The sequence below is a fragment of the Phacochoerus africanus genome, chromosome 8, assembly GCF_016906955.1.
Source record: "Phacochoerus africanus isolate WHEZ1 chromosome 8, ROS_Pafr_v1, whole genome shotgun sequence".
In the NCBI taxonomy this organism is placed as follows: domain Eukaryota; kingdom Metazoa; phylum Chordata; class Mammalia; order Artiodactyla; family Suidae; genus Phacochoerus; species Phacochoerus africanus.
In genome coordinates, this window is record NC_062551.1 from 75,876,756 (window position 1) to 75,898,860 (window position 22,105).

At 57.1% G+C, this 22,105-nt stretch overlaps 1 protein-coding gene across 12 annotated transcripts in view; it reads left to right on the top strand.

Moving 5' to 3' along the window:
- ARHGEF10L (Rho guanine nucleotide exchange factor 10 like) overlaps positions 1-22,105 on the top strand; it is a 166,690-nt gene that overhangs the window by 126,873 nt on the left and 17,712 nt on the right. For all 12 annotated transcript variants that reach the window (XM_047792095.1, XM_047792101.1, XM_047792103.1 and 9 more), the window contains 3 exons: positions 109-335; positions 2,212-2,366; positions 7,952-8,100. In XM_047792095.1, coding sequence (XP_047648051.1) covers positions 109-335; positions 2,212-2,366; positions 7,952-8,100 — 531 coding nt within the window. The remainder of the gene's footprint in view (positions 1-108; positions 336-2,211; positions 2,367-7,951; positions 8,101-22,105) is intronic.

Consider the following 22,105-nt stretch of genomic DNA (forward strand, 5'->3'; position numbering starts at 1 on the left):
TCTTGTAAATTTTCAGGGCGGGGCACTGGGAGGGCAGGGGCTGGGCTCTGCCTCTGCCCTCCTGGTTCTCACCTGATGCCTGACAGCCTCTCTGGTTCTCTGCCCCAGGTCGGGGGCGGGCAGGAGGGCGCAGGGGGCCAGGTCGAGATCTTCTCCCTGAACCGGCCCTCGCCCCGCACGGTCAAGTCCTTCCCGCTGGCGGCCCCCGTGCTTTGCATGGAGTACATTCCTGAGCCAGAGGAGGGGGAGAGCAGGGATGGCGAGGAGAGCCGCAGGGCTGCTGACGCCTCGGCTGGTGTGCACCCCACCATCTGCCTGGGGCTCCAGGATGGCAGGTGAGGGGCCCGGGGGAGGGGCTGGGAATGGCCTGGGCCAGGGCTGGAGCGGTGGGGTGGGGCTGTTGCTCCCCCTTCCACTTGTCATCCACCAACACTCTCCGCCCCTGGTTGGGAGCAGGAAGTGGGGACCAGGGAAGCCCAGCATAAGAGTGTCAGGAGCTGCTTGCACTTTATCCGAGACCCTTCGGTTGCTGCTCTGTGTGAACGAGATCCCTCCCGGGTAGTGTGGTACCAAAGGAGACACTGCTTTTGGTGTCATCTGGATCTGGATCTGGATCCACTATTTCCTTGCTGTGGATCCTTGGGCATGCCCTCTAACTGCTCTGAGCCTCAGTTTCTTGTCTGTAAAGTGGGTGTTAGCATCGTCCCACACCAGGCTGTGGTGAGGGTCCATCCGATAGGATGTGGGACACCTGAAGCCTTCAGGTCCCTTGGCTGTCAGTGATGGTGTCCATCCATCTGTGGCCTCAGTCGGCCTTGTAGGGGGGTCCTGGGTGTGCCCGGGTCATGGGATCTGCTGGCAGAGGAGGATCCCCCTCTAAGACCTGCTCAGAGCTGGTGAGTCAGGAAACGCTCCGTTGCAGCAAGGGGTGCTCTGGCCAGAGCCTTAGCTCCTGGAAGGTTGGCCTGTGGACAGAGAATGAATATTCATCCTGGTTAATTGGAAGGTTTGGGCCACACCCCCGTATCTCCATGCTTTTCCTGCCTGCACTGGTGTCAGGGGAGGATGTTTCCTAAGCACCTACTGTGTGCTGCTCCCCAGGCCAGGGCTGTGAGCCTCTCAGCGGCCCCCCTAAGTAGTGCTTCCTCCCATTTCCCACACGGCAGCCCAGGGAGGAGCCAAAAGCTAATGGAGATAGAACCAACTTGGAGACACTAGAGGCCCTGCCATGTCTGGGTCTGGGTCCGCAGAACCCCGGGGGCCTGGTGATCATTTTTTTTTTGTCTTTTGTCTTTTTAGGGCCGCACCTGCAGCATATGGAGGTTCCCAGGCTAGGGGTCGAATTGGAGCTGTAGCCACTGGCCTACACCACAGCCACAGCAATGTGGGATCCGAGCCATGTCTGTGACCTACACCACAGCTCATGGCAAACCCGGATCTTTAACCCACTGAGCGAGGCCAGGGATCAAACCCGCAACCTCATGGTTCCTAGTCAGATTCATTTCCACTGCGCCATGACGGGAACTCCCACTTTTTGTTTTTAATGAGACGAAAGGGAAATAACATAGAAGTCACCATTTGAACCATTTTAAAGCATGTCGTTCAGTGGCTTCCAGTATGTTCGTGGTGGGCAACCATCACCAGTATAGAGTTCTAGAACATTCTCATCGCCCCGCAAAGAAACCCTGTATCCTCCCCATTCCCCACCCCAATCCTCGGTAGCCACCAGTCGGTTTCCCGTCGCTGGGGATTTGTCTCTTCCGCACATTTCTCATGAGCAGAAACACAATGTGTGGCCTTTATGCCCGACTTCTGTCCCTCAGCACAACGTCGTCAGGGCGCATCCATGTCCCACACGGTGCGTCATTCCTTTTTACGGCTGTGAAGTAGGCATCACAGCCCTGATTTCTGGATACGACTGAGGCTCAGAGGTCACTCAGCTGGAGGGGGCACGTCTGGATTTGCGCCCGGGTCTGTGTGACCCTGAAACTCTCCACTGTGCGATTTCCTGAGCACCCCCACTTCCATGGGACAGGGACCAGAGGTGGGTGGGTACCATCTTCTCAAGGCCACCCATGGCAGAGTCAGGGCCATGGTGCGGTCACCCAGCGGGGAACTGGCTGAGCAGGAGCCTGGAGCCTGCTCCCCAGGAGGGTGTGTGGAGCGTGGGCGGCTGTGGGTCTAAGTGAGTCGCTCGGCCTCTCTCTGCAGCATCCTGGTTTATAGCAGTGTGGACACGGGCACCCAGTGCCTGGCCACCTGCAGGAGCCCAGGCCTGCAGCCCGTGCTCTGCCTGCGACACAGCCCCTTCCACCTATTTGCCGGCCTGCAGGATGGGACCCTTGCCGCCTACCCTCGGAGCAGCGGTAAGGATGGGGGGCTGGGGGTGGTGGGGGCCCTGATCGAGAGCCAGGTCCTGTACTGAGAACGGTTGTGGGGGGCAGGCCGAGGAGGCAGCTCAGAAAAGAGTCAGGGAATCGAAATGTGGGGAGAGTGGAGCTCCCTCACCCCCCCTGGGGTCCTCATAGGAGTGGGGTGCTCCCTACCAATGAGCAGTTCAGCCCATTGGCTGGACACGCGGGTGGGTACGAGCAGGGCCTCTGGCCTCAGAGAGGCCTGGCTTCATGTCCAGGTCCTGCCCTGATGGCAGCTGTGTCTGTGGGTGAGCAGCTTCTCCTCTGTGTCTCAGTCTCCTCATCTGTAAAATGGGAATCGGGGTAACAGCCACCGCTCGTGGGTGTGGGTGGGGTGTTCAGTGAAGGCAAAGTGTAGGGCCTGGCACAGTGAGTGCCCAGTGGCATTAGGCGTTTCAATCTCCATCATTTTCTCGATGGCACAGATGATGACGTCTGGAGGGCAAGGCTGACAGCGTCTGAGCAGCTGTGCGTCAGGAGGGGGTGCAGCGCTTAATGAAGGCGCATCAGCTTAATTCTTGCCGCGACCCTTGAGAACTGCCTCCTCTTTATGGATGCTGATGCTGAGACTAAGCGGGGCGGGTGGACACAGCGTACTGTGGTCCCCTGTCCCCTTGTGGCGTGTTTAGCTCTCGGTTCGATGACAAGGGCTGGGCGGAGCGGGGAGCTGCCCCAGGGCCCCCAGGGAGGGCCGATGTGCCCCCCTCCCTCCCCCTCCCGCCCGCCTCTAATTGCTGCGTCATCTCAGCCTGTTGCAGGATTACAAGCGGATATTTGTACTGAGCTATTTTTTTTTTTTTTGCCACTTGGCACTGTGTTGGTATTTTAAATTAGCTTTTGATAAGGCATTTATAGTTTTTAATTAAAGGGGGTAGAGGGAGGGGGGGAAGATCCCTCTCACTGTCAGACAGAGTGTGTGTTTGAATGTCAATCCGGGCTCAGATCTTTGGAGATTTAGACCAGGGGTTCTGGAGGGACGTCCACTCTCTGGCTCCCCCGGAGACTGGAGTCCTGCCCACCCGCTCTGGCCTCCTGGCCCCCGGTGTGGCTGCCTCTGGCCCTTTCCTTCTTGGTTCCTGACTCATCAGTTTGTGCGCCCAGGTTGGGAGGGGGTGCGGGAGCCTATGGGTTTGCTGCGGCTGCCGTGACAAAGTGCCGCAAATTGAGCGGTTTGATTTATCATCGCCCATTCTGGAGGATGGAGGTCCGAGGTCAGGGCGTCAGCAGGGCCAGGCCCCCTCGGAAGGCACTGGGGAAGGATGTGTTCCAGGCCCCTCTCCCAGATGTGGGCAGTTTCTAGGCTTGTAGCACCACGGCTCCCACCTTCACGTGGTGGTCTCTTTGGGGGAGCCTGTGTCTGAACAGCCTTTTGGGCTATGAACCCCAGTCATATTGGGTTAGGGGCACCGGGACCCAGACATGAGCCAGGTGGCTGCTGTCCCTGCCCATCCAGTGTTTGAGCAGAGCTGTCTGGATCCCCTCTGTCCCCCACCCCCTTGGTCACTGAGCAGGGATGGGAATGTGACCAGGTCTGCGAACAGGAACGTCCCTGGTTAGATGCTGGGGACGTGGGCCAGGGTCCCCCCCTCCCCTGCCCCCCAGGAGCCAGGTGACGGAATGGCCAAGGGGATGGGCTGGGGGTCAGGCTGTTGGGGTTCAGTCCCCACTGTGAGAGGTTGCAGCTGTTGCTGCTTCTCCTCTTGGAGCCTCAGTTTCCTCACCCATAAAATGGGGATGGATTCAGCGCCCCGCACAGGGTGATTGTGAAGAGCAGGTGTGGTCAGTCTCTCAGGGGCCCAAAATGGAGCCTGGGGGACAGACGCTCATGCTTGTTAGCGTCCAACTGGCGTCCTTGTCACTGCCGTTATTACTTCCAGGGTACCGGCTGCCCTTTGGGTCCCTCTGAGTCTCAGTGACTTTCACTCTGTGTCCTAGCTGCTGGCCCTGGCTGTATCTGGAGCCCCGAGGAGACCAGCTGGGCTTTCTCCTCGGCAGGCTGGGGGAGGAGGGGCTCCTGGCTCTTGAAGGTGCCTTTGCTGAGATGGGGTCCTCGTCTCCATTCGTCTGGCCTGAGAGCTGGTGCCGGGCGCAGACGAATGGGCTGTCATGCAGGGGGCGGGTGTGTGTGCGAATTTATAGGTGTGCATGAGTGCTCTGGAAGCTGTGCATGTGACCCTAGAGCCACGGGAGGGCAGGACTCAGGTATGGATCCCCCAGCAGGCGAACAGCGAAGGGGGCGCCCCTGCTCAGAGTCACGGCTATTACGTTCGAAGCCTTAGACTTGCGGTCTCCAGGGGCTGGGAAGAACCTTAGAGGTCGGGGTTTTGTCCCCTTGCGGTGCATTTGGGAAAACTGAGTCCCAGCAGGGGGAAACCTTTTCTACAGGGTCCCATCATAGGCCCTCGAATCAGATACTCCTGTCCTGTACCCCTTTTGATATAACAATATTGGGATTATTACATGTTATTAGTTAATCATTCTATCCTGGACTCAGGACTCTTGGGGGATGACTGGAGATTCCCAGCAAATCGGGGAGTGGTCAGTCTGCACGTCACCCTCAAGGGGGTCAGACTGCAGCCCCTACTGCAGGCAGCCGTGCTGTTCCACGAAAGCAGAGTCGAGGGTGCACAGGCTCTGCTGTTCATCACTGCTAGACCCGCAGGGCAGAGCTCACATTTCCCCGTTTTCAGGGTGTGGTTCCAGCGTCCCTAACTGCTTCCTCCCTGGCAGGGGTCGCAGCCCCCACCTTAGCCACAGTGGCAGGAGCTCCAGCTTCTGGCCACACGCACTGCTCACTTCTGGCCACTGGGCGGCGCTCAAAGCCTTGCGTTTTTGTGGCTCGGCTGTCCAGGGGTCAGGAGCCCTTGTGGAGGCCTGGGTGCCTGGTGGTTACTCTCCCCTTCTGGACTCCAGTCCTGACCCCAGAGGTCTTTGGACACTCCTCTTGAGAGGGGAGCAGAGATTGGGGAAGGAGGTGCGGAGCAGAGGCAGGCAGAGCTTCTACTCCTTTTGGCCCACCCCCTTTGGGTGCTTTGTGTAAGTTCTAGGCTCCCTGTGTCTCTGCTGTCACATTAGTCAGGTGGAGTCAACACTATCGCGGGCTGTCGCGTTGTGGCAAGTGGCAGCAAACAGAGCTAATGAGCAGCGGGTCCCGTCGAGGCGTGTGATTTGGATTTGTTCTTTAAGGCTGTGTCTTGGTTTTTCTCGTCTGTAAAACAGGGATAAGAATAGACTCTTGCACACAGGCTGGTGGGAGCTGAGGAAATAATTCATGAAAAGAATGCCTGGCGTGCCTGGGTATCAATGCTATGTGGCAACGCCGACACGTTTCATTTGAGTCCTGCAGCATCTGGTGAGGTGTCATCAGACACTGTGCCCACTTTACCGATGAGGAAACTGGGGTTCAGGGAGGTGACGTCACCTATCCAAGTTCATGCAGAAGTCCAGAGGCCGCCACCAGGACTCTGGCCCAGCCTGCTCCCCACGTGCTCGTGTTCATGGGCTGGAAAGCTCTGGATGTGTACTGCTTGGGCAGGTGGGAGTGGTGGAGGTCCCTATTTCCCAACTCTTTTTGTTTGCTTTTTTGTCTTTTTAGGGCCGCACCCAGGGCATAGGGAGGTTCCCAGGCAAGGGGTCAAATTGGAGTCTCAGCTGCTGGCCTATACCACAGCCACAGTAACACAGGGTCCAAGCTGTGTCTGTGACCTACACCACAGCTCATAGCAACGCTGGATCTTTAACCCACTGAGCAAGGCCAGGGAGTGAACCCATTACCTCATGCATACTAATCGGGTTTGTTACCATTGAGACACGACAGGAACTCCTCCCAACTCTTTTTTTTTTTTAAACTTTTTTTTGGTCTTTTTTAAGGGCTGCACCTGTGGCATATGGAAGTTCTCTGGCTAGGGGTCAGATCGAAGCTGCAGCTGGAGCCTACACCGCAGTCACAGCAACGCCAGATCTGAGCTGCATCTCCAACCTACTCTGTAGATTTCGGCAACACTGGATCCTTAACCCACTGAGCGAGGCCAGGGATTGAACCCACATCCTCATGGATCCTAGTTAGGTTCAACCCGCTGAGCCACAGCGGGAACTTCCCTATTTCCCAACTCTTAGGTGAGCTAGGAATCTGCCAAGTTGAAGTAGGACTGAAGGTGAGAGGAGAACCTATTTTCCAGGAGGGGGTGGGCAGGGTGGTGGTGGGGTGGTCTCTCCTCCATAGGCCGCTCCCACCGCACCCCTCCAGCTTGGCAGACAGTTGTGCTCCAAGGGAGGGCCAGCAGCACCCAGCAGCTGGCCCAGAGGGAGGGCCTGTGTCAGGGCTGCTCTGCACCTCTTCCAAGGACCCTGCGGAAGGAGGATGAGGGGCGCCCTGCACAGGCCAGGCAGCTGCAGGCTCCGTCCTGCCTCCCACCACCACTGCTTGCCTGTCTCTCAGGCATGTGCCCCACTTCTTGCTCAACCCTCCTTTCCCATCTGGCACCCCGGTAGGACAGAACAGCCACTGGGCTTATGTGGGGCATCGGGGGTGACCTCAAAGAAAAACCAGGCTCCGCGGACACTGCCCGCATACTCGAGAAAATTCTTGGCGTGTTCTTGGGTGAGCCGAGCATCCCTGGGCTGGGCAGGGGAGAGCCTGGGGCAGTGCCAGGCCAGATCCCTTCTTCTGCCTGTCTTCAGGGATGGTGGGCTGGGGACTGATGGCCTCTTAGGACTTCCTCCTTCCACGCCTGGGGGTGGTGGCATCTTTGGAGGAGAAAGGGCGTCAGAGTGAGGTAGGCGAGATCTGTGAGAAGGTAAGAGTCCGTCTCCATAAGTTACGGGGTCAGAAAAGTCCTCGGTGACGATCGGGTTGGCAGCACCCTCCCCATTTTACAGATGGGAGACTGAGGCCTCAAGAAAGGCAGAGAGGTGCTCTGGAGGTCCTTAGCGAGCTGCTGGCAGAACCAGGGCCAGAACCCTCCCCACCATGTTGGGCTGCCTTCTCGGAAGGGCTGTTCAGCTGCTGCCTCTTCTAGGAAGCCTCCCTGGATTACCTCTGTGCAGAGTTCATTCCTTCCATCCTGACGGTTCTGGAGGCCCCTGTGCATACCTGGCCATTTGGGCCTGGCACCCCTCATGCTCATTAACCCATTGGTTTCACCAGCTGGCGGGGGTTTTCTTGAAGGCAGAGTCTTTGTCTGATTTGCTTGTCTTCCCAGCATCCACACGGGGCCTGGCATAGAGCAGGTGCTTACTAAGTGTGCGTGGCATGAATGAGAGGGGGGAGAGGGAAAGGGTGACTGGGAGGAAAGGAGGGAGAGGGGAGTGCGACCCCCAGAGTGTGCGCAACATGAACGGAGGAAGATGGGAGCAGCCACCACCCTGCTGGCGAGGGAGAAGGACCAGAGAAAGGGCCTGGAAGGTGTCCTGAAGCCCAGGTTGGGCTGCCCGCTGCAGGCCATGGTTCCGAGGGTTGGGGAGCCCTGGGCCCCCGACCTGTGTGTCCCTCACCACCCCATCCCCTGCTTCTGACCTGCTTCTTTATCTCCCTCCAGGAGGCATCCCCTGGGACCTGGAGAGCCCACCCGTGTGCCTGACCGTGGGGCCGGGGCCCGTCCGCACGCTGCTGAGCCTGGAGGATGCCGTGTGGGCCAGCTGTGGGTCCCGGGTCACCGTCCTGGATGCCACTAGCTTGCAGACTCAGGTACTGGCCCTGCCCCATTCTTGGTGGCCCCAGGCCCACAGGGGGCATCTCCCAGCATGCCCTCAATCACCCTTCTTATGCGATCTCTGGCACTGCTGTTGCTCCCAGCTGCACCTCAGGGGTCATCAGAGTTTGCTGGAACAGAGGGGGCCGGGATCCCCGCGGGACCCTGCCTTCTGCCCCAACACACACCCTCAGGGCTGCTGGGAGGGGAAGGGTCCTGGCACCACCGGTCCATCCAGGGAGGGTGATTGAGACCCTTATTTGTGTCTGCCGCTTCCAGGGGGGTAGGGCTGGGGTCCCTGTGCCCTCGCTGGTACCCAGGACCCCGCTGTGCTGAGGGGATAGCCGGAATGGACGCAGCCATCTGCACCGGGGGCTCTTTGAACAGTGTGGGTGTGGGGACTGCTGGCTCCTGCCTTGTCCCATCCTGCTGTGAGCACTGCTGATCCTCCGCCCACAGTTGAGGGTCTGGGCCAGGGGCTTCTTCCTAGACCCACGCCCATCGCTGACCCACAGCCTTGCCCGCCCCGCCTCGCCGCAGCCCAGGGTCCATCCTGGTGCTTCAGTGATGGTGGCCGTCATTACATTTGTTTGGATTAGCAGCTTGAGCTGCCACCAGGCCCAGAGGGGAGCTGTGGGTGTGGGCTCATGGTCAGGACAGACAGGCCCCGGGGAGCCTCCACACGGGGGCCGCCTTTTCTCGCCCCCTCGGTCACCTCAGGAATGGCCGTGGCTACGTACCAGCCAGGCGGGATTGTAAGCTCACAGGCGATCAGGGCCAAGTCGCAGATGACACGATTCTGGTTTGGCAGGTGGGGAAACTGAGGCCCAGGGAGCTGCGCGTGAACCCTGAGACCCAGGCTTCCCACCTCGGTTGAAGCACAAGGTGCAGCCTTGGGAGCTGGGCGTGCTCCATTCCGCCAGTCACCTGCAGGGGCGTGGGGGCCTGTCTGTGAACATGAGTTTTGTGTCCATAAAAGGGAACAAGCGGCCCTTCCCTGGGTCCTTTTGCCCGCTGATGGCGGGAATGCTCGGGCGCCCAGTCCTGGTGAGGGCCCGCACCCAGAGGTATTTGAGCGGCGGCTCTTCTGGGTGCTTGAAAGGGACGTGGGGGTGCTGCACCCAGCACCCCAGCCAGAGTGAGAGACAGCTCCGTGGGCCGGACCAGAGGATTCGGGTTTTGAGCTATAACCATCCTTTGAGGAGCAGAGGGCTGGGGGCCGAAGGCGACACCTGGGCTGCCCCCTCCCCCGTGCTCATACCTCGATACCAGGGACCTTTGACCTCACTGGTGCTGCTGGGCTCGGCCAGGTGGGGTGGCCCCGAGAGGGGCCAGGAAGGTTCCAACGGGAAGGGCCTTGCTGCCTCCCCTCCTCCAGCTTCTGGATTTCTTGATCCTCTTTCTCCAGAGCGGAACTGGAGTGGGGACAGGGAGCCCTGAGCAGCTGTGGCTGTAGGCTCCCTCTCAGCCCCTGGTTCTCTTGAGGGGCTTCCCAGCTCCCCACCTGACCCCATCACTTCCCTTAAGGGCTTCTCTCTTCCTTGGCTTTCTGAGAGGAAGGTGAACAGGGAGAGCTTGTTACTCAGGCCTTTGGGGTCCCCGACTGACCAGGGCGTCAAGACATTTGTCAGGAAGACAGACGAGGCTCCCTGGAAGCCCCTCCCCAGGCATCCCTGAGTTGTCCCCATGCCAGGCCCAGTGCCCTTCCAGCTTTCTCCTGCCAGCGCCCTGCAAGCTCCAACTCAGCCCTGGAGGAGGGAGAGGGGGAGGGCGCCCAGGCAGCAGCTGAGCACAGGGGCCAGCTTGGGGGGGCAGAGGAAGGGGGTCCCAGCCCTGCTCTTGGAGAACATCCAGTCTGAAGGAGGAGAGCCAGCCCCGCCCTTGGGAGGCATCCAGTCTGATGGAGGAGAGCCAGCCCTGCCCCCAGGGACCTGCAGTCTGATGGGGGATACTCACCCCGTCCTTGGGGGGCCTTTAGTCTGATGGCGGAGAGCCAGCCCTGCCCCTGGGGACCTGCAGTCTGTTGGGGGATACTCAGCCCTATCCTTGGGGGGCCTCTAGTCTAATGGGGGAGAGCCAGTCCTGCCCCTGGGGAGCTCCTGTGTGATGGAGGAGACACAGCCTTGCCCTCTGTTCTCCATATAGGAAAAATTGAGCCCAGAAAGATGAAGAAGCCAGGAACAGGGTGAGATGGGAGGGGGCAGGCTTTCATACTCCCTGTGGCACGGACACTCTCAGCACTGCTAACAGGAAAATGCAGCACGAGAGGGAGGAGGCAGCCCAGGAAAGTGGGAAGTGGGATGTGAGCTAAGAGGTGTTTTCAAGACAGAATCTTCTAAGGGAGGGTCCAGAGGCGCAGGACCCTGAAATCACAGGACTGGGGAGCAGACAAGTGGCTGATGGTTATTGGGGCTGGAGGGGTGGGCAGCAGCGCCTGAGGAGCTGGTGAAAACTGGGCCCCCAAGTAGCCCATCCCAGGGCTACGAACGCCTCTGGAGGGGAAGGAATTGGGAGACAGCATCAAAGGCAGAGGCCAGCCCCTGTCCCAGCCATGCCCACCTCAGGTCTGCTGGGTACCTCGCTCCCTTGGACGTGTGTGTTTTGCCAGCAGCCTCAGATGGGAACCCCACTGGGTCCTTGTCAAGCTGTGCACCCTTGGACAAAGCACTGAGTCTCCCTGGACCTCGGTCTCTTCATGTGTAAAATGGGCTGACAGTAGCACTGTGTAGAGCTACGGGAGTACTGAATGGCAAGGTTTACGTAAAGAGCTGTATCACACTGGACCCGGCACACGGTATTGGATGAGCATCAGTTATTGTGGTAATTGTTTGCCTAACTTAAATCTTTATTGCCGTAGTGTGGTTTATTGGGAAAATCAGGCTGCTCCTCGGAGCCAGTGGTGTTGGTGGGTGTGGGGCGTGTGTCTGAATTTTGGGTCTGCCACCTTTTTGTTCCACTGGCCGGAAGGCTTCCTTCCACTGACAGCCATCTCAGGACCTTGAGACGGGCGGACGAAGGCAGGGACAGGGCCCAGGATCCCTCGCCCACTGCAGTGCAGTCCTGCCCAGGCCCCGCAGCTCAGCTCCAGCCTCACTGTTCTTTGGGAGCGGCCGCGAGGCTCCAGCTCGAGGCTGCTGTTAAATTTAAGATTCATTCTGGACGAGCTGCTCTCAAGAAGGGATCAGTGTGGCCTTTCCCCTGCTCTGCACTCACAGAGGATGTCCGGAGGGTGCTAGGTGGGGCGAGCAGGGATGGAGGAAGGGGTGGTCGAGGAGGCTTCGCTGCAGGGCCGGAGCCAGCCCGCGCCCCCGTCTGCAGCGGGGGAAATTGAAAAGTTTGTGTGCGGCGCGGTGTGGGCAGCTCGCCTTCAGTACACACGATCCCTTGCACAGTAACGAGGCGATCGCCATGCATATTTAATAAAGCCTCGCTCTGCTGCCGCTTGGAAAAGAGGAAGCCGGCCTACCTCTGCATCGGGGCTCTGGAAACAGCCCCGTCTGGCTGCTGCTAATGACCACCCGACACGGTTGGCGACTCGGTGCCCACCGCGTGGCCAGCCGCCATGGAGCGGAGCCTCTTGCAGACCAGGCTGCTGTCCGGGCTGCTGTGGTCCTGAAGGGCTCAGCAGCACATGTCCCCACAGCCAGTGCCTCAGCTCAGAGGAGCAGCATTGCTTAGCAGCGGCGACGTGGCTGCGAAACCCCCAGGGACTGAAGATCCTCGGAGCTGCCCAGTGCTCCATGCCAGGGGACCCGGGGGTGTCCTGTCGGCCGAGCATGTGGTCACGTGGCTCTGGCCCAAATGTGAAGACATAGTGGGTTCATCTAGGGATTATATTAACTCTAAGGAGCTTTCCCTGATTCCCACCCCACCCCTCAGGAAAGTGGTAACAACCAACGTTTATTGAGTGCTCCGTGCAGACCAGGCATGGGCTTAAGCGCTTTACACATGTCAGCTCATTTCATCCTCAAGTCACCCTGAGAGATGAGTGCTCTTATTATTTCCACTTTCCAGATGAGGAAACAGAGGCCCAGAGAGGTTAGTGACTTGCCCAAAGTCACACCGCCAGCCTGAAGGAGGCAGAGTTGGGAGCTGAACTCAGGCATTTGACTCTTGAGTCTTATCCCTGGTGTTGGCCGCCTGGGTAGGCAGATGCGCCGTTTCCCCTGGGCTTCGCTGTCCCCCCTGCAGTCTCTGTCCTGTCACATGTAACTCTCGGGCAGTCTTGTTGCTTAAGTGCTTTTTCCACCAACACATCGTCTGGGTCAAGGATTACACCCTGATGATCCTAGACTCCTCGGATCTCTGTGGCTCACGTAGCTCGCCTAGCTTACATAGCAGGTGCTCTGAGTAAATAGACACTGTGGATGGACAGACCGTGTCCTGATTTGCAGGCCTTTGGTGTCTGGGATTGGAGGATTGGACCCGAATGAAACCTGCTCTCAGCTCCTCGGGGACTCAGGGTCCAGAATGGGGACCAGGCCCAGGACGCTCAGTGTCTGCCCAGTGGGGGGAGACCTGTAGGGGCTGGCCCTGGCCCCGGCCCCGTGGGAGCCCAGGGGAGGCCCGAGGGGTGCCAGACCCGGTGGGTGGAGAGATGGGAGCAGGGGAGGTTCTCTGTGGGGCAGGTGAGTGGGCTGCTGCGATGAAGGGGGAGAGGAGGCCGGGCAGGCCCGGCCCAGGCAGGGGCAGCCCTGTGCTGTGTGGGAGGGGGTGCGAGGCTCCCGGGGTGGGGCCTCTGAGCTGCCTTCTCCATGAGTCCTCCTTGGCCTCTGCCAGATGCCCCTGACCTTGCCAAGCCCAGCCCCGCGGAGCTGGCAGCTCCTCAGTCTGTCTCTGGGCCTGATGCTCGCCCACCAACCGCTTGCTCAGCTCCTTGATCCCAGCGGAGGCAGCGGTGAGGCCTGTTAAATAATAATGCAGCTCGCCAGGGCCTGTGTCAACACCGCATCCTCCGTGTTCATTATCTAGATCGCCACCTTCAAAGTCTAATCCAGTCTTCTGGAGTTCATTTTAACTGATCGCTGGAGGGGAAGCCGGCTATGGGATGACGGTTGCATCTTAATTAAAAAAAAAAAAAAAAGAATAGGGGGCAGGTATACAGGAGGCCTTCGGCTTGTGGGGTGCACTCTGCTGAGTCGCTGGCACGGCAGGGGGCAGGAGTCTCCCTCTCCCCGGCTCAGGGGAGGGTGGCTCAGGGGAGGGTGGCGGTAGCAGCAGGGAGGGATGCTGGAGACGGGGCTGGGCTGTGAGTGTGCTTTATGCGACTGGCTCCTGGGCTGTTGCAGAGGTCAGCTGCGCCCATCGTATGTATGGGGAAGCGGGGTCGAGGGCAGGCCTTTGACTTGTAGTCTGTGGCCTCTCTTCTCCAGCCATACTGGCCCCCTGTTGGCCTTTGAATAAGCCAGGCTCTTTCCCACCTCCAGGCCTCTGCCTCTGCTGTTCCCTTGCCTGGAACAGGAACACCGTGCCCACACAGTGTCCCCTGGGCAGCTGCTTCTCATCCCCCAGCTCTCAGCTCAGCTGCCACCTCCCCAGTGAGGGCTGCCCTGACAGCTCCATCAGAGTCACCTCCACCCCCGGCCAGGGTCTGGACACATCAGTGGCTTTATTGTCATCAGAGCATCGATCACTGTCTGAAATTATCCCCTAGACTGTTGCTGTCCCTCTGCACCCACCTGGCCATAAATTGATGAAAACGGAGCCTGGCCTGTCTTGTTTGCTGGTGCATCAGAGGGCTGGGCGCAGTGCCAGCCTCTCAGCCAGTGCTGGTGGCAGCATGTGAGCATCCTCTGTAGGACGGGATGAGGGCAGGGCTGGTCGCCCCCTTACCTGAGCTTTCTGGGTCAGAGTTTGAAAATATGGGGGCTCTGGGGCCAGTTGAAGAAGCGCCCCCGGAGGACTGTCTTCAAGACAGCAAGTCAAGGCGGCCACACGGAAAGCGGGCCAGGATGTGGGGAAAGGGCTGGTCAGAGGGTCTGTGGCCAGGTGGGGTGCGTCCTGAGGGCACCACCTCAGGGCAGAGTGATTCGGCAGGTGGGATAAATGGGGGTAGGACAGCTGTGTCCCACAAGGGCCCAGGTCTCACCTCTGACCTGCTCCTGCCCAAGCCTTGAGGTGTTTCCAGGGCAGCTCCCTTTGCTCTGAGAACCTCCTGGGTGCAATTGCAGAAGCACAGGCCGGGGGCTTCTGCTAGCAGGGCTGTCATGAGGGTTAAATGGGGCAGCTGTCTCCCATCGGGCCCTGGGACCCCACCCCAGGGAAGCCTGCCTGGACCACGTCCCCCTCTTTCGCCTGCACCGGGTCAGGCCCTGTGACCTGCTGCCTCGGCACCAGCACCAGGCCCTTCTTCATAGCACTGGTCACGGCTGCGTGGTGATGTTCTGGGGAGATTATCAGATTAACCAGACTGAGGCTCCGAAGGGCAGAACCCTGCCTGGTGGATTCCCACTGCCCCCACCGCATCTCTGGTGTCAGCGTGGTGGGTGCTGGGTGAAGGTTGTGAAGACAGGGCCTTGGGAGTTCCCCTTGTGGCTCAGTGGGTTAAGAACCTGGCTGGTATCCACAAGGATGCCTTTTAGATCCCTGGCCTTGCTCAGTGGGTGAAGGATCTGGTGTTGCCACAAACTGTGGAGTTAGTCACAGATGCAGTCCAGATTCAACCTCTAGCCCAGGAACTTACATGTTCTGCGGATGGGGCCCCAAAAAGACCAAAAAAAAACCCCCCAAAAAAAAAAACCCAAAAAAGAAAAAAGACAAGGCCTTTCCATCAGGGAAGAGGGCTCTGTCTGTGTTGGGTCTGAGTGTGCACAGGGGCATGGCAGGAACAGGCAGAACCTTTGACTGGCTGAGCGTGGAAGCTGCTCCCCCAAGCGCGTGCCATCAGTGGTCCCGCCCCGCAGGGGCTCCAGCACCGCCTGCCCTGGTCACACCCCCTCACCTGGGCGCTGCCTTCTGATACTGGCACTCAGACTTTTTGTTGCAAAGCACTCCCAGAAAGAAACTTCTCTGGCTTCCTGGACACCAACAGCCCCCAGATTCCCCCCTGCCCCTCGCCACATACACCCGCCTCCCCACCCTGAATTTTCATGTTTAGTGCCCAAACTTAGTTTGCATGTATTAGCTGTTGTAAATCTATCATAACAGTGTGACGCGGCATGAATAATGCATCACTGGGCTGTATTAGTTTTCTGTCTCCTATCTTATTTATGACATGAAACGGGTGGGAATTTGCAAAAGTGAAATCTAGGCGCAGGGCTTCTTGGGTAATGGTATGCAAATTGGCATGAGGGCAGAAAGATTCGCCAAGTAACGCTGGTGTCCAGGGAACCTCCGAGGCCCGGAACCCCAGTGTTTGGGCCACCAAAGCTTGTGGGGCAAGGAGTCCTGTTATGCCATGGAGTCATCTCAGTTCAGCAGTTTTCTCTTAACTCTTTAAAATGTGTGTGTCGTATCGTTATCCTGTTGTTTTTTAATTAAGAGTTGGTAGGTGAAACTTGAGAAATCAATTTTCTAAAGGTAGTGGAGACTTCCCAGGAGGCTCCAACAGTAACGAGTTCCAAAGGAGGGTGAACATTTTCTGGCAGCAGGAAGGATTGAAGTCAGATGTTCAGAAGAACTTCCTTTCAAGAAGCTTATGAAGGATAGAATGTGAGTGGGTTTGGGAGTCTTGCGGGCCCCCCTTCCCAGGGGCCAGCAAGGGATCAGAAGTGGCTCAGGGCCATGGTTGCTACCTCGGCTCTGGGGTCTGAGGTTTGTGGGGACATAGCTCAGGGGGCGCCTTGTGGGACTCGAGGTAGCCAAGGGGCTGGGCTCCAGGCCCCCTCTCTCCTCACCCAGAAGAACTCAGGGCTTTCTTGTCTTCAGTATTTGGTCTCCCCACCCATTCTTGGAAGATTTAGGTTGATGAAAGGATTTCATGGTTAAAAAAAAAAAATAGTTTGAAGCTGGTGGCTCAGGGAAGGGGTTCTGTGAATCCATGGAGGAGACAGGGGAGCCGGCAGAGAGCAGGCAGGGGAGGAGGTGATGAGGAGAGAACGGACGGGGCCTGGAGGTGAGGGGGTGCAGACGGTGGCAGCGCGTAGCAGTCCTCTGCCTTGTGGGCCCCTGTCCCTTGCATGTCCAGCTATCAGAGTCCACCCTCCCCCACCCCATGTTACTCTCTCCTCCGAGCCCTGCTGCAGGATTGGGGGACGGGGGACGGACACCACAGGGGCAGCTGTCCATTCCCCTGGGATTTGGCAAAGACACCTAAAGCCTGGGGCCTACCCACAGAATGCCAGGCCCTGGCTGGGCCATAATATGCGGAGGCAGGGCGTGTGAGCAGAGGGCCACATGGGGGGAGGTAGGCCAGTGCCCGGCGCCAGGCATGCACTCAGCTGGTTATGTGATGGCATCGCCATCCAGGCTGCTGGGCGGGGGCAGGTCTGCCTGGTGGGAACCCTGAGACGCACTCCAGGCTGCCCCTGCCGTGGTCTGAGGGGGTTCCGATGGTGGCCAGAACGGGCTTGGGAGCTGGCTGGCTTGCGCCACTGGCTCCACCACTGATTGCCTCAGTTTCCCCACCTATAAAATGGGGATAATTATAGAACCTCCCTCAGGACCAAGCAGCTTGATGCTCCCAGGCTTCTGCCTGGTGTGGAGTCGGCACAGGGGAGCAGGGGCCGGCTGATGTTTTACGGTGACTACAGGACCTGCTCAGGATCACAGGGACCCCCCAGTAGGTGGGGGAGCCCGGATGTCATGGTACTTCTGACTCCAGTGTCCCAGCCTGTGCTCGTGAACATGTGTGTGTGTGCACAGGTGTGTCTGCAGGTGAGAGAGCGGGAAAGGGGTCGATTATAGTAACATCATATACGTCCTTGACTGTGGCCTGAGAGTGTTGACAGTGTCCGGCTGGGACCCCAGGTTCTGGGTCAAGCTCTGTAATCAACCCCTCCTCCCCAGCTCCCAGCCCCGCTGGACGGGTCCCAGCTTTGTTCTCGGTCGCAATTGATCCTGACCTTTCTCGTGGCTGCTGCAGCTCCTGGCAGTCCTGGGTGTGGGTCTGTGCCTGGTCTGAGAGTGGCCCTTCCTGGTGCCCCTCGCTTCTTCCCTGAGCAGGCGGGCAGGGAAGATGGCTTGACTGAGCTTGCTCACCTCTGCTGCTGAGCCCAGGGGAAACTGGGAGACCAGCTGTCACAGGGTGGGAGGTCCCCCTCTGGTGAAACAGGTGCCATGGGCGTGAAGGGATGAGGGCCTCAGAGGGCTGGCTGAAGGGCAGCCTCAAGCTCCCTCAGGCATGGTGTGCAGGTGCAATGCCATCTGCCCCTCGGAGCTGGGAAGCAAAGCAGAGCCATCACAGCGGGCACTGGAAACGTTTTCTGAGGTTTGGCCTCTGGAGGATCTTTCCAGAACAAAGTTCCCCCTCCCACCCGAGGCTGCCTCGTCCCTAGCTCTTTCAACGCCCCCCCCCCCACCCCCTACTCCCCAGCTCAGGGGGCGGCCCTGGCTGGGCTGCAGACCCTGTGCCAGGCCCGGGGCTCAAGCAGCGGCCCCCACCGTCATGGGCCTGCCCCTCTGCTGTGGGTGTGGCAAGAGGGTCATGGGGTTGACAGAGACCCTCCCGCACCCCTGGTGAGTTAATGCTTATCGAGACTTAGACTCTGGTCCAAGCTCCTTGCGAGCAATGACCCATGTAACCTTTACAGTGGCCTTACACGTCACCTTGTCACCACCACCCCCTGCCCCTGTAAACTTGAGGAAAGTGAGGCAGGAATTGGCAGGGCTGGGACCTGGACCCTGATGTGCTCCTGAGCCCATAGCCCTCAGTATCTCTCGCAAGCAGGAAACAGGTGACGAGAACCTCGGGCCATAGGGATGTCACACAGAAGGTGAGCTAGCCACCTGGGCTGGACCCCACAGCTTCCAGGACGGGTCACTCCCCTTCCGAATCTCCGTTTCCTCATCTGACCACAGGCTCAGTGGTCCCACCTCTGAAGGGTTGCAGGGACTCTGTGAGTTGAGCTGAGCTGAGCTGAGTGCAGCCGAGGTTGGCACGTCCCCTGTATGATGCTTGGTTTTCCCCAGGGTCCCTGTGATGGCTGGGCGGGGACAGATGCCAGGCAGACCCCGGCTCAGCCGGGCACCTACTAATGCAAGGCAGAGCTGGAGCAGACTCGCAGCAAAGGTGCTTGGTGGCCCCAGGTGGCTGGCAGCTGGCTCCCCCCCAGGTGTCTGTGCTGCCCCCGCCGGCTTGCGTAATTGAATAAAACAAAAGGAAATTAAATGGTCTTAATGAGGAGAGTGTCAGAAGCCCACGCTTGAGATGCTTTTTATTTCATTTCCTCCAGAGTAGCCAGAAGATGCACGGTGGGTTTCAGTTTAGTTTTGTTTTTAAAGGCAAAATGTAGGTATGACGACAGCAGGATCCCCACAGTGACACCCTCTGTGGGCCCTCTCTGTGGGCCTCACTCAGATGTGGTTGGGGTGACAAGGCGTGTGGGAGGGTCTGTACCAACCTTCTTATGTTCTTAGTGATAAATCAGCTTTAGTGCAGGAATTTGTAACTTAGGGGGGCCTAGAGTGGTTTATAGACTTTTTTGAGATGGTGGCAAAAACAATTGATTGTCTTTCTAGAAAAATGCACCAAAGGTACCAGATTTTGCACAATCAATACCAAACTGACTTTTTGCAGACAAGTTTGGGACTGGCTGTTGGTCTTGGGGAGTTGTTGTACAACTATAAATGTAATAAAATTCATTGAATAATTAAAATAGAATAAAATAAAATACAATGAAAAGAAAAAAATAAATTTTAGATTTGAAAGAAAATGACCAAAAAAAAAAAAAAAAAGGCAGATAAGGGAAGGGAGCTGTGCATTCATTGTCTTAATTGTCTTTGAAAGACCATCTCTGCCTGGCCAGTGATGACCTCTGCATCCCAGTCCCCACCATCCCCTGGCTGGCGGAGTGACCCCACACTGCTTTCTCAAAGCTTCGTTGTCCTGCCTATTAGGTGGGGCTGGAAGGGTGGTGCCTCCATCCCAGGTTGTGGGGCCCCAAAGCGAAGGCAGAGTTGGCGATGTGCTGGCGAGTGCTCCGTGGGTCCTATGATCTCTGGGTCCATGACCAGGCCAGCTGGTCGTGGTGACCAAGCAGGGAGTGTGGGGCAGGGGCCCTTCACGCCCACATCCTGCTGGGACACCTGGTTTGAGAGTGGCGGGGCGAGCCAGCAGCTTGGAGTCCACCTGGCAGGCCAGTCATCGGGCCTCATCACCTCCCCTTCTGGGCTCTTTTGCTTTTTCCTCTAGGAAGATGAAATACCGAGGTGGTGTGGGCAAGGCCTGGCACACAGTAGGCGCCCAGCCAGCAGTAGCTCTGCCAGCCTGTTTCCTCCGCATCTCCCAGCCCCCGTGAGTCCCCATACCCCTTCGTGGCTCCTTGGCGTCATCTCAGCTCTAATGACTTTGAGCGTTGAGCTGCTCACCCTAGGAATTTATGGAAACCAGGCACAGAAGTGTCACCTGGAGGCACATAAATATTGTAGGGCTGGAGGTTGAGCTGTGTCAGCACTCTTTGGGGCAGGATCACTCACCTGAAACTCTCTGAGCAGATGTTTGCAGTGGGGCTGCTATGAGGCTGCAGGGAGAGGGCCCAGGGGACAGGGCTCGTGGCAGCGGCCGGACCCCTGGGCCCACCCCTGCTCCCCTGACCAGCTCCTGACCTCAGCCAGTGTATGTGGGGCCCTCTCGGTGCACCAGCCTGTCCTGTGATCCTTCCTGCACCCCGCAGGCAGCTTCTCCTTCTGTCCCCATTGACAGACGAGGGAGGAGGCCCAGTTATCCCGCCAGATGAGCTGAGAGCCGAGAGTCAGGCCTGGGCCCCGCCTCCAGCTGCCAGCCTTTTAATTTTTTAAAATGTAAATAACTTTACCTTTCTTCCCCAACTTTTTTATTTAAAATATTTCAAACTAGGAGTTCCTGTTGTGGTGCAATGGTTAATGAATCCGACTAGGAACCATGAGGTTGCGGGTTCGATCCCTGGCCATGCTCAGTGGGTTAAGGATCTGGTGTTGCCATGAGCTGTGGTGTAGGTTGCAGACACGGCTCGGATCTGGTGTTGCTGTGGCTGTGGTGTAGGCCGGCGGCTACAGCTCCGATTTGACCCGTAGCCTGGGAACCTCCATATGCCACAGGTGGGGCCCTAGAAAGGGCAAAAAGACAAAAAAAAAAAAAAAAAAAAAATTCAAACTAGAGGAAAATTGAAAGAATAGGCAATGAACTCACAAGTACACTTCACCTAGTAAACCAACCATTAACATTTTACTAACCCCCCCATATTACACATACATACACACCCACACCCTTTTTGGGGCTAAATCATTTACAAGCCAGTTGCAGACATCATCCCCCTTCACACCTAAATGCTAGCCAGGGCCTCTTGTGTAAGTAGCTTCAACAGCATCACCGTGCCCGGGACTTTAACATCCATATACGTCCATACGCTCATTTCCCAAGTGTCCCCAGCTGTCTTTCACAGCTGCTCCCCCTTGGCCACCCTCGGCATCCACTGGGATCACGTGTTGCGTTTGATTGTCGTGTTCCTTTGGTCTCCTTCTAATCTAGAACAGTTCCTCTCCTGCCCCCCTTTTTTGGTTTCCGTCATATTGACTTTTTTTGAGAAGGCCAAGCCGGTGTCTTCTAGAAGGTCCCACAAACTGGAATTGTCCCATCGTTTTCTCCTGAGGAGAATCAGGTGTTTGGCCAGCATCTGCATGGGGAAGCTGTGCCTTCCCATTGTGTCCCTGGGGAGGCGAGAAATACAGGCTGGTCCCATTTTGATCACTCGATTAAAGTGGGGTCTGCCCCGTGTCCCCAGGTACCAGTTTCCCTGTGTAAGCGCTACGGGTGATTCTGGGAGAATGGGTGAATATCCTGTTCCTCAGCGGATTTTTCACTGCGAACTTTATTTAAAGAGGAGTCTTCTCCCCTCCCCGACTTCATCCCCTTCCTTTGGTACCGCTGCAAATTCATAGATTATTTTTAGTTTACTTTTTATTGAAGTAAGTTGATTTACAATGCAATGTTTATTTCTGCTGTACAGCAGTGAATCAATTATACACACACATGTGCGCGTGCACACAGATACACGCACATATATATACACATTCTTTTTTATTTTTATTTTTATTTATTTATTTATTTTTTGCTCTTTAGGGCCGCATGTGTGGCGTATGGAGGTTCCCAGGCTAGGGGTCCAATGGGAGCTACAACTGCTGACCTACCCACAGTCACAGCAAGGCAGGATCCGAGCCGCATCTGCGACCTACACCACAGCTCACGGCAACACCAGATCCTGAACCCACTGAGCGAGGCCAGGGATCGAACCCATAACCTCATGGTTGCTAGTTGGATTTGTTTCCCCTGCGCCATAACGGGAACTCCAACACATTCTTTTTTCAAATATTCTTTTCCATTTACGGTTTATCACAGGATTTTGCATATAGTTCTCTGCGCTATGCAGTAGGACTTTGCTTATTTTATACATAGCAGTTTGTATGTGCTAATCTCAAACTCCTAATTTATCCTCCCCCATTCCCATTTGGTAACCAAAAGTTTGTCTTCCGTGTCTGTGAGTCACTTTCTATTTTGTAAATAAGTTCTTTTGTGTCATATTTAGATTCTACATTTAAGTAATATCATATGGTTTTCATTTTTCTCTTTCTGACTTCACTTAGTATGATAAACTCTAGGTCCATCCATGTTTCTGCACATGGCATTATTTCATTCCTTTTTATGGCCGAGTGGTCCATTGTATGTATGTGCCACATCTTCTCTGTCTATTCATCTATTAGTGGACATTTAGGTCGTTTCCGTGTCTTGGCTATTGTGAATAGTTCTGCTATGAACATAAGGATGCGTGTTATCTTTTTGAATTATAGTTTTGTCTGGAGATATGTCTGGAGTGGGATTGCTGGATCAGATGGCAACTTTCTTTTTAGCCTTATGAGGAACCTCCATGC